Raw genomic sequence first — 11237 nt, 5'->3', positions numbered from 1 at the left:
CTGGGTCTCCCCGGGCACCGCATAGTTATGAGCCTAAAAATCCCGCCCCGCTAATGGAAATTTAGGATCTATTACTTAACCTCTAAGAGAATTCTAAAGTATACTTGGTCAAGCTATCTGAATACACAAGCCAAGATGACTGCTTGGACCTCCTGCTGCTCAGGCCAAAGGTCAAGGACCAAGGGCTTGGTCTTGCCCAGAAGAAGGGTTTGCCCTATTCCTCTTCTCTAATGCCCCAGGCCCGCTCGGCTGAACATTTATTTGCCCCAAGCCCTCTGCCCTGCACACCCTCCTCACACACACAGATGCCACACACGGCGCTGGATGGACTTTTATTTTAAAGTCAAAGGCACAGCCTGGATGGGCTGAGGCAGTGACTGCAGATGCCCAGCCCAGACCCTTAAGGCCCTGCCCCAGCCAGAGGCAGCTGTGCCAAGGGGGAGCGGGGGAGTGGGGAGAAGGGGCCTCCCCTTTTAGGGGTTGCCTACCTCCTTCCTTAGCCCCAACAGGGGAGAAGCAGGTGACATAAAGTGAGGCAGAAATGCTTCAGGGATCCCCCAGGGCCTCTCCTTGAACCCCCCCCCCCCAACACAGGTCTTTGGTGGACGTAATTGCACAGACAGTCCATAAAGTGACAGCTGAAGGGGGGCCCCCTCCCAAGAGCAGGGCCTGGGGGGGGAGGGCAGGGGAGCAGACCCAGTTTCTCCCCCTGGCAACTCAGTGCGGAGAAATGGGGGAGGAGCCCTTCAGGGTGGAGCAGCCCCCTGGGGGAGAAGTGCGGACTAGGCACGGTCTCAGCAGAGGCCCCTCCCTCCCTGCATCTCTAACTCTATCTGGTAAGACATAAAAAATTCTCTGCTTATAAAAATACTTCTGCTCTGTCTGGGAGTGGGGTGGGGGAAAGGGGAGGCAAGGGCAATCCCTGGGGATGAGGTGGAGCCGATACCTGAGGCTCCCAGGTCACAGACTCTATGGGGGAAAGAGGGGTCACTGTGGCAGGGGCTAGGAGGGCGGCAGAGGGCCGTTGGCTCGTCTGGGGGCTCCCTTGGCGGCGGGGGCCCTGCCTGCAGCGGCAGGTGCAGGGGAGACGCGGCGGGAGGTGGTGGCGCTCCGCAGTTTCTGTTTCCGCCTCTTCGCCAGCGGCGCGTTCTCCACGCTCTTCAGGAAAAAGCCCTCGCGCTTGCCGCGGTTGAAGGCCTGGCAGTAAGGAGGGGGTGAATGCGCCACCACCACTGGCCAGGCCTCAGACTTCCAGATCCTAGCTTTGACCGCATCCGGGACCCTCCCTCCCATTCCATCAGGTCAAGGCCAACAGGTCATTGGCCTCCAGCCTACCCAAAGGTCTGGGTGCGGACCAACCAGAGGCCGGGCCTCGGTTCACCTCACCTTTCTGGGCTTGGGGGCGTGGCCTCCCAGAGGGGGGGGCGAGGGCCCACCCCCCCCCCGCCTCCCAGCCCCACCTCCCACAGACCCCGCCCCTCACCATGAAAGTGGCGTTGAGCCCGGAGCGCACAGCTGGCCCCGAGGATTCCAGCACGTCGGGTGTCCGGAGTGGGGGCGAGGAGCGCGCGCTGCCATCTTGTAGCCATGAGCTTCCCCGCAGCCCCTCAAGCTTCAGCCGCTTGGCAGGGTCCACCGTCAGGAGCCCTGGAGCAGGGCAGGGAAGGGTTGAGGCCTGCCCTCCCCCCCAGGCCCTGTGTGGGGTCTGCACTCCAGAGAGATCCCAACAGCCCCACTCTTCTCCCTTACCAGTCCCCCAGATGAAACACCTAACCCACTGTCGATCCCTGCCCCAGCACCATCCCATGGCCGCCCCCTCCCCAAGGACACCTGCGTCTGTGACACCTCCCACCCCCTCCCGCCCCTCCTCCCCTCCTCACCTCGGACCAGCTCCTTGGCTTCCTCAGACACGCCCTGCCAGGCCTCCCCATCAAGAGAGAAGCGCCCCTCACGAATCTTGCACATGATCTCGGCCGCCTGGCTCTGCCCACCCTGGCCTGAGGCCCCCTGGAAGGGGACCTGCCCCGACAGCATCATGTACTGGAGAGGTGGGGAGAGGGGGAGTTGAGAACCGCCCCTGGCTGCAAAGCCAAGAGGGGCCAGGGGGGCTCTCCAGGTGGGTGGCTCCTGAGGCCCATGTGTGATGCTGAACCCTGACTTCTGATCCCTAGGACTCGGAGGCCCTGACCCCAGACTCTGAGCAACCCTGCCACCCCCACCAAGAGGACCCCTGTACTCTGCCTGGGGGGTGTCCCTGCTGGACCACATCAGGAAGCCCTCTGACCTCGGGCTCCAGGCACCCTGAACCCTCCCAGGGGCCCCGTCCCATACCAGAATGACGCCGAGGCTCCAGAGGTCGCAGGACTCGTCGTAGCCCTGCTGCGCCAGCAGCTCGGGAGCGGCGTACTGCAGCGTGAAGCACGGCGTCTGCATGGGCCCCGCGGGGCTCTGCGGGCGCAGCCGCGCAAACCCAAAGTCGATGATCTTCACGGGGGCTCCGGGCGTGTCATCGGCGTACAGAATGTTCTGGGAGGGCGGCGGGGCAGACGTCAGAGGCCAGGCCTCGGCGCCTCAGCCCTCCCCCGTGGCCCAGGCCCTGCGCCCACCTCGGGCTTGAGGTCCCGATGCACCACGCCCGCCTCCTCGTGCATGAAGCTCACGGCCGACACGAGGCTGCGCAAGATCTGGCTCGCCTCGGACTCGCTGAAGTGCCGCTTCTTGCGGATGTGCTCCAGCAGCTCCCCGCCCCGCAGCAGCTCCAGAACCAGGTACGTGTGCAGCTGCGGGCCGAGTGACGGGGCGAGGTCACCACCTGGGTCTAGGTCCGACCTACCAACCGACCTACCTACAGACCTCACCACCCCATCCCCGCCGGGCCCCACCCACTGGCCAGGCCTCCCCACCCAGCGTCAGTCCCTGCCCCCTATTCGAGCACAGAACTCAAGACCACCCCAAAACCCCAAATCCTAGCCCCTCCCCGTCTTCCTCAAATTCTGTTCCCTTGAGCATCCTCGGCTCCCCCTTCCCATCCTCGGCTCAAATCCCACCTCCCTGCCCTGCCACCTCGCTCAGCGCCCTCACCCACCCACCTAGTCCTCAGCCCTGGCCTCCTGCCTGCCTCCCCGCCCACCCGCCCTCCAAGAACAGCCCCCTGAGTCCCTGCATTGTGCCCCAGCCCAAGAAAGGGTCACCTGGTCGTGATGCACGTCGTGCAGCTTCACCACGTTTGGATGCGACTGGCAAAGCCGTAGGGCGGCCACTTCTCGCTGCGTGTTCCCCTCCAGCCTGGGGGTGAGGCAGGCGGGTTCAGCTGGGCCCATATCCCGCCCCGCCCCCTGGACGCGGCTTTGCCAGGCCCCGCCCCCCCGGCCCGCCCACCTGCGGCTGAGGATCTTGACCGCGAACTCTTGGCCGCTCTGGCGCTGGCGACAGCGGCGACACACGGAGAAGCTGCCCTGGCCCAGCGCCGGCTCCCGCAGGTCCAGCTCGTACTGCTGGAAGAAGGGCGAGTCCTGGCGGCGAAGGGGGCGCGTCAGAGATCCTACCTGGGAGCCCTGCGGCCACGCCACGCGCCACCCCAGAGAGGCCCCAAACCTCACCGAGGTGACACCGTGGGCTCCTGGGGAAGCCAGCTTTGGAATCCCCGAACCCAGACACCCCGAAATCAACTTCCCACCCTGGCCCCGCCCACCTGCATCATGGCACTCCTGGCTACCGCTGCCCGGCCGGGCCGGTCTCCAGCGCCAGATGCTTCCAGCACATCTGTCATCATCACCGCGTTGTTATGGTCAAACAGGATGGAGGGCGCCACGAAGGAGTATCCCTGCGGGGGTGGAGGGAGCTTATGGGCATCGGGGCTGGAGGTGCATACGCAGTCCCTGGAAGGCCCAGACCCGGAGAGGGGCAGGGCTCAGGGGAAGACCCTGGACTAGAGTGGGTGGTCGAGGCCATTGCTTTGGTATCCTGGTGCTCACAGGTGTGTGAACATTTCATTCCACCTTGTTCTGTGATCACTTGGGTTCACTTCCCCACCAGTGTGTGACTCCACGGTTCCCATCACAGTAAACCCACCCCCCAACCCCCGAGTGCCAAGGGCATTATTCAGCACAATGCGGTGACCCAGAAAATGATGGACCCGAGGCATGAAAGGGCCCCGGCCTGGCATCACACACACTTAGCTTATGAGAATTCAAATCCACCCACTGAATACAAAAAAGCTTTATGCCTTCCTCTCAAACCAAACATTGGCCTCCTCTGCAAGGGGGTGGGGGGGGCTACTGAGGAAAGACAAAGAGGCCATTCAAGGGATTCTTAAGGGTAAGTTTAACAACGGATTGTTTTCTCCTAAAAACACAGCCCACTGTGCAGGAGAACGCAGGTTCCACACTTGTCCCTTAAGTTCACTGATCCATCCCCAGGGCCCAGATCAGTGCCTGCCACACTGTAGGCACTCAGTACATATTTTTGAATCATTGAATGAATGAATGAATGAATGAGGGGCGCCTGGGTAGCTCAGTCGGTTGGGAGTCCAAGTCTTGGCTTTAGTTCAGATCATGATCTCAGGGTGGTAGGATCGAGCTCCACATCCGGCTCCATGCTCAGTCGGCTGGAGACTCTCTCTCTCTGCGCCCCCCACCCACTCTCTTGCTCTCTAAAGTAAATACAGCTTAAAAAAAAACCTGCAAGACCACCGGTGGAGGCTTATTCCAACACAGTCATCACTCAGGAGAGCCTCACAGGGGCGCTGACCCATCTACACTTGCTACTGGCCTGTTCTTATTTCATATTTAGAGGACCATGTCCTCCAGGCCAAGCCCCCACACCGGGCAAAGGGATACAGAAATTAAATGCAGTCACTGCCTTCTGGGAGCTTCCAGACCAGGGGAGGCAGTCCCAGGAAGGCAGCTAGGATACAACCTGACATGGTGCTCAGAAGGAGGTGCCGTCTCCAGAGGACAGGTGCACAAGGAGAGGGCAACACAGGACCAGAGCAGTGGGGAGGAATTCACACAGGAGCAGCGTCACACAAGGAGGCTTAAAAGGTGAATGGGAATGCCCGGGGGCAGGGGTGGTGCAGCCATGGAGAAATGCAAGTGCAAAGACAGGGACATGTGTTCTGTTCGTAGGTGCTAGTATACCAGGTGGGACCACAGTGAGCAGTGAGGCTAGGGCACTGAGCAAGGACTGCATCATGCAGGGCCTTGAATGCCGAGCAAAGGAGTTTGACTTTGCCCAATAGGCCTAAGCTTCTAAAACTGAGTGGAGGGGGCCTGAGCTTCCACAAATGTGATGTGGTTTGCCAAGGAACATGCAAAGCCACATATAAACACAGCATGTCTTTCTAGTTGACCACTTAAGCAACCGAACGGTTAAAACACTATCTTTACATAACAATAGATATATGGAGTAGAAGAGAAATTATCATGAAATTTAAAGATAAACCATGTGACTCAAAGACGTGTCCTACCACGGCAGTGTGTATGACTGACAACTCCAGCTACCCCACCAGTGGACGGGGTCTGGGGAGGATGCTGAGTCCTGATCAGAACCCAGGGCCTACACAGGGCCAGGGGTCAGGCCCCATCCAGGGTGGAAAGAGTATCAACCTGTCTCTACAGCACCTGCGGTTCTGTGAGCTCTCACTCACCTGGAAGATGCGAGGGTCCCCAGGTGGGGGGCTGCCGGGGGGTGAGTAGACAGGCTCCAACCGAGTAAATTCTTCTGCAAAGTTGCCCACATCCAGCTCCGAGCGGATCTGGGGTTGGAATGGGGCTGGAATTTTCCTGGCAGCTAGAGCAACCCAATCCAAACCCTGGGGAAACGAAATGAGAGGTTGGGGGTAAAGGGTAGGAAGTTAAAACCCCTGTCCCCTCAGGCCACCCTCCCTGGACTGCTCCTCAGTGAGGCAAGGATCTCTCTGGGATTTGGGTGGAAAGCTGTTCTACCCACCTCCCTGGCTTCTGTTTTTCTCGCTCTGATAAGAGCACCCCTACTTCCCTTAGCAAATCATCCCTCCACCACACTCAGTCAATTTTGGGACTTTTGATAGTGTTGCCATGCAAAACAAATCTCTTTCTTCAACTGGACTTAAATCTGGGAAGACATGGGCCTGGAGCTGCTGAGGACCCCTCAGGGTCTAATGATGAAGTTCCCATGCAGAAAACTCAAAAGATAAAGAAAGAAATTCTTAATAACCATAAATCCAGCACCTGGATGCAGCCTTGCCTGAAGTCAAATCACTTTTCCTTGGACTTTTCAAATACAGGAGCTAAAACATGCCTTTTTATGTTTAAGCTAGGATGGCAGAGCCTGTTCGTCGCCCACCCTACTTCCATATTCCTTGTCTTCCTTAGTACCATAGCCCTGATGTTATTATAGGAAGCAACGTACATAACTAAAACCCAGGATTTAACAAACTTTCTTGTACTCAGGGGTGACCCATAACCTGTAAGCAAAAAACGTTAAGAATCCAGAGAAAGAACCTCAAGAGGAAGGTGAAAGTTGGCACGTGCCCATTTTGCCCTTCCCCTTTTCCTCCCTGATTTCTGCCTAGATTAGAGCCTAAATGGCAAGTGCTCCAGCAGCCATTTTGGACCAAGAGGCAACCCTGGGGCTGGAGGCTGCATGCTAAGAATGGAGGAGCATTAAAAAAGGAAGAAAGGAGGTTGTATTTATGAAAACACCACAGCAGCCCTGGCCCGCCAACCTCTTACATGAGAACAGAAATAAATAAATAAACCTCTATTTTATTTAGACCACTGTCTCTTTTCTTGGCAGTCAAACTGTTCCAGGGATATCACCATTTTGAGTTGAACTTTTTATCACTTGCAGCCAAGAGGCCTGATTTGGTCTCGAAGGCCCCAGGTCTGGCACCAGGACCTCAGCATTGCTATCACCAAAGAGGCTATCTTGAGAGAAGGGGTACTGCGGGGAACACACCTTCTGAGCATCGGGCCTCAAAGACCTTAGGGCCTCTCCAGTCTGACTGCCAATCAACCCACTCCCAGAATCCAGGGGCTGGCATGTGCTCAGGAGGAGTCCTGAGCTCAGGAGTCCTGACTCCTCCTGCTGAGGAGTCCACTTAAGGAAACTGACGCTGCTCAGCCCCTTCCCCCACGAAGGGACAACTTCACCACGAGGTCTGTCTCAGAAAGCATCTCCAATGGACCGTGGTGGGAAGACTGGAAACAGCATTTGTAGCAGGGATAACTGAGTGCCTGACCCGCAGTAAATCCCCAGAAAGGGACACTTCCATTAGGATGTCAGACAAGTGGCAAATCTGATGCCACAAGTAAACAGGACACAGCAAAGAAGCGTCTGGGCTTCAAATCACCCAGACCTGGGTTTGGATCTGAGCTCCATCACTTCCTGGCTGGGTGACCTTTGGGCAAATGACTTACCCTCTCTGAACTTCAGTTTCTCCATCTGGAAAGATGGGGATCATCAGAATGCTTCTGAAGGTTACATGAAATAATCAGCAAAGAGCCAACACACGGCAGGTGTTCACTGTTACAGGGCCCTGCTAGGCAAGGACACCAGCCACACACAGCGCCCGAGCCAGCAAGATCTCGCCAGGAAACAGAATTCATCCCACCCCGCCCTCTAACCTGTGGGTGCTCTTAACAAGTGAACAAAACCCAAGTGGCTGACCGACTGCCCATCAGAATGACAGGCACACAGAGAGTACTGGAACAAAGAACAGAACGCCTGGGTGGGTGCAGAGAACCCTAAGTGTGACTTGGACTGCTGATGACACCCACAAGCTGTCCCCAGCTCTGCACCATCTCCTGTGCCATCCGGAGCAGGTCGCCTCCCTTCTCTGAACCTGTCCAGTGGAAGGACCTGATGAAGCCATTCTCAAGCCCCGGCCGGCCCTGACGGTCAACAAACCTACAATCCTTTCCCCCAGAAACACGCCTTCCAAGTTGCACCCGAGATGGAAAAAACAAACCCACGTTATCGGGTGGTTTTTCTAAGTCAGGTGAAACCAACTGGTCTCAGACCATCGCTCCGGTGTCCCCCAACCCAGAGCAGTGGCCTGGCCTGGGTAGTGTGCAGAGAGGCGTGGGGGAGAGTCAGCAGCCTCACCTGGAAGAAGGGGTGGTTCTTGACTTCCTGGGCCCCCTGGGGCCCCGCACCCAGCCGCTTCTTGGGGTCCTTGCAAAGTAGCCGCCGCAGCAGGTCCTGTGCCACGGGCCCGATCCGGGGGGGGAAGGGAGGGGAGCACTTCAGGATCCGTCTGGGAGGATTGGGGGGGCGTCAGGGGCAGCGAGCCCCCTCCCCAACCGTGCCCAGGCCCCTCACCGCCTCCCCTTCTCGTCCAGCCCTGCTCACCGGGACACCTCTGCCTGCGTGTTCCTCTCCCCCTCCAGGGTGAAGGGCGAGGCCCCGGTCAGCAGCTCGAAGAGCAGGATGCCCAGGCTCCACCAGTCCACAGCCTGCCGGGGACAGAGCCAGGGTGAGGGCCTGTGGCCGCCCCTGCCTCCCCACCACCGCCGCTCCCACCCACTCCCACACGAACCCACCTTGCCGTGCCCTGACTTGCTGCGGATGATTTCGGGAGCCATGTACTCGATAGTGCCACAGAAGGAGAAGGTTCGTTCTTTCTGGGAGGGCAAGAGGACCCATGTGGACACCCAGCAGTGCTCAAGGCTCAGAGCAGGACTTGCTGGGCTTGGGAGGGTGAGAGCACAGGGAGCCTCCTGCAGGCGGCCCCGACCTGTTCACCTCGCCGCCATGACGAACGCAGAGCCAGGCACGGAGCAGGAGGAGAAAGGAAGGCGAAGGCTTGAATAGAGGTGCGGGGGGCGGGAAGACTGCCCTTTGCTCACCTCCTCCGTCAGGAACTCCTTGCTAAGCCCGAAGTCCGTGAGGACGATGTGGCCCTCAGAGTCCAGCAGCACGTTCTCCAGCTTCAGATCCCGGTAGATGATACCCAGCTGGCAGGTGCAAGAGAAGCACTGACGTTTCTTCCTCCCCACCAGTCCCGCCTCCTATGGCTTGTGCCAGGGCACCAAAACCCAGCTTGGGATAAGGGGAGCGCCCCCTAGAGAAGGGATCTCCAGTGCAGGACTAGGCCCAGGCACCGGGCCATCAGATGGAAAAGCCACTTCCGACATAAAAGCAAGGAAGGAGGACCCCCTGGGAACAGGCCCGAAGGACCCAGAAGGAGGAGAGCCTGGGTGAAGAGACCCATTGCAAGGCCTTGGGAGCCAAGGCATGAGGTCTCCATTTGAGGAAGTTCTGTTGAGTGTGGCCCCGGGAGCAGCCCCAAGTTCCCTGTCAGAGGAAACCCCCTTTGAGGAGGTACTGGCCGGGGGTAGGGGGGGCGGGCAGAGGGGGGAGAGGGAAGAGACCCCTCCCCAGGCAGCACTAAGGCCTTCCCTTCCAGAAGGCCTGGGAAAGCAACTCCGGCCCCCACCAAGACCACCCAAGAGAGAGCACATCCAGGCTGCCCTGTGGGGTGCCCCAGCACCAGGCCCAGACCCAGAGCCCGCAGCAAGCCCAGGTCCTCACCCACCTTGTGCAGGTGCTCCAGGGCCAGCACGATCTCGCCCCCGTACACACGCACCTCGGCCTCTTTGAAGTGCTGGCGCTGGTAGAGGTGGGTGAACATCTCGCCTCCACTCACGTAGTCTGGGGGTTGGAGCGGAGGGTGGGAAGCCGCCCTGACGGAGTGGAGCGGCCCCAGCTGCCACTGTGGCCCCCAAGGTCAGCAGGGGCCCACCCTTACCCAGGATGAGGTGCAGCTTGGCGTCCGTCTGGAAGGCGTAGTGCAGCGTGACCAGGAAGGGCGCCTGGCGCACGAGTTCCAGCACTGAGCGCTCGGTGCGCGTGTGCTCCTGCGTCTTGGCCCGCTGCACCAGCGCGGCCTTGCGCAGCACCTTCATCGCGTACAGCTTCCCTGCATCGTGCCCGACGGCTTTCCGCACCAGGAACACCTTCCCGTAGGCTGTGGGAGCAGTGAGCGGGAGCAGGGCAGACCGTGAGCCGAAGGGTGGTGCGGACTGGTGGGGGCGGGGGGATGCCAACCCAGAGGGTGTGGAAACCGGGGGAAGGAGCTGGAGCGAGAGGCAAGGGTGCAAAAGGCTGATGGAGCCTTGGGTGGGGGGAGCTGGGGTGGGGGAGGCGTATGCAGCCCCGGAGGGTCTGCAAAAGCGGGGAGGAGACTGTGCAAAACAGGCTAGAAGGCGTGCAACTCTGGGAGGCTTGCCGTGCAGGGTGGGGGCAGATCACAGGCAGAACCGGGGAAATGGGACAGATGCGGGGGGGATGCAAAGTGGACCAGGGAGGGATGTGCAAAAAACCCAGGCCGGGGACTGTGCAAAGCTGGGAGTGAGCAAAGCAGGAGACCAGGCTCCCATACCGCTCGGGGGAGGAGGTGTGCAAATCCCTCAGGAGGGCTGCAAAGCCTGGAGGGTGTTGGCAAATCCGGGAGGACCTCGCAGGGAGGAGCCACGAGAATGTGGAGCAGCGCTAGGAGTAGGCATGTCCCTGGGAGTGGGCATGCAAACCCTGGCAGGGCAGGGCGGGGCAGGCAAGGCGGGCCGAGCGGGAAAGGGTGGGGGGCATCGCTGGAGGCCTGGCCCAGGACCAGGCGCGGGTGTGCCAGTTGGGAGGCCCAGGGCACCAGGCCCGGGACACCTGCCCCCAGGGGGGTGTGGGGGTCCTCACCTCCCGTGCCCAGCACCTTGAGCAGCTCGAAGTTCTCCACGCTCACCTTCTCCTCGTGCCCGGTCAGGTTGGCTGTGGGCACAGGAGGCGAATGAGCCCGGCCGGTGCCTGCCTCCTCCCCGGCCGGGTCCCAGCGGCCCTCACCCGGTCCCGCGCCCCGCGGCCACCCCACGGCCCACCTTCGGTGATCCGCAGCTCCACGGCGCAGCCCTCGTCCTCGTCCTCGTCCCCCATGGCGTGCGGGTCGCCAGGGGGGCGCCCCGCGCGGCTCTGCTCCGGGCGGCGCCGGTTACATGGCGGCTCCGGCCGGGGCGGGCGCTTCCTGGTGCCGCCTCCGGGGGCCGAGGCGGGCGCCGGCACCGCCTCCCGCTCCCCGCCCCGCGCGGCCTGAGTCAGGCGGCTGGAACGTGACAGCGCCGGGCTGCCGGTGGGCGGGCGGGGGCGGCCCGGCTCCCTCGGGCGCGCGGGGCGGGCCGCAGGGCGGTGCGCTCCGGGACCGCGGGCGACCCTCCTGGGGTCCCGGGAACACCCTTTGCGAGCCGCGTCTGGGGTCGGGGGAGACC

At 60.6% G+C, this 11237-nt stretch overlaps 1 protein-coding gene across 1 annotated transcript; it reads right to left on the bottom strand.

The window, feature by feature from the left end:
• Positions 1–317: 317 nt before the first annotated feature.
• Positions 318–10975, bottom strand: RPS6KA4 (ribosomal protein S6 kinase A4). The gene is made up of 17 exons (XM_044259582.1): positions 10854–10975; positions 10675–10746; positions 9734–9952; positions 9521–9636; positions 8832–8939; positions 8526–8606; positions 8335–8438; positions 8089–8239; positions 5648–5812; positions 3692–3823; positions 3379–3512; positions 3192–3285; positions 2607–2780; positions 2332–2526; positions 1881–2040; positions 1484–1647; positions 318–1197 (listed from the first exon to the last, which is right to left on the bottom strand). The coding sequence occupies exons 1-17, from the start codon at positions 10906–10908 to the stop codon at positions 1003–1005; spliced, it is 2319 nt and encodes a 772-aa protein (XP_044115517.1). The 5' UTR covers positions 10909–10975; the 3' UTR covers positions 318–1002.
• Between the last annotated feature and the right edge of the window lie 262 nt (positions 10976–11237).

Source organism: Neovison vison, chromosome 7 (assembly GCF_020171115.1).
Source record: "Neovison vison isolate M4711 chromosome 7, ASM_NN_V1, whole genome shotgun sequence".
In the NCBI taxonomy this organism is placed as follows: Eukaryota; Metazoa; Chordata; class Mammalia; order Carnivora; family Mustelidae; genus Neogale; species Neogale vison.
Note: the sequence above shows the minus strand (reverse complement) of the source record. Positions and strands in the feature narration are given on the sequence as shown.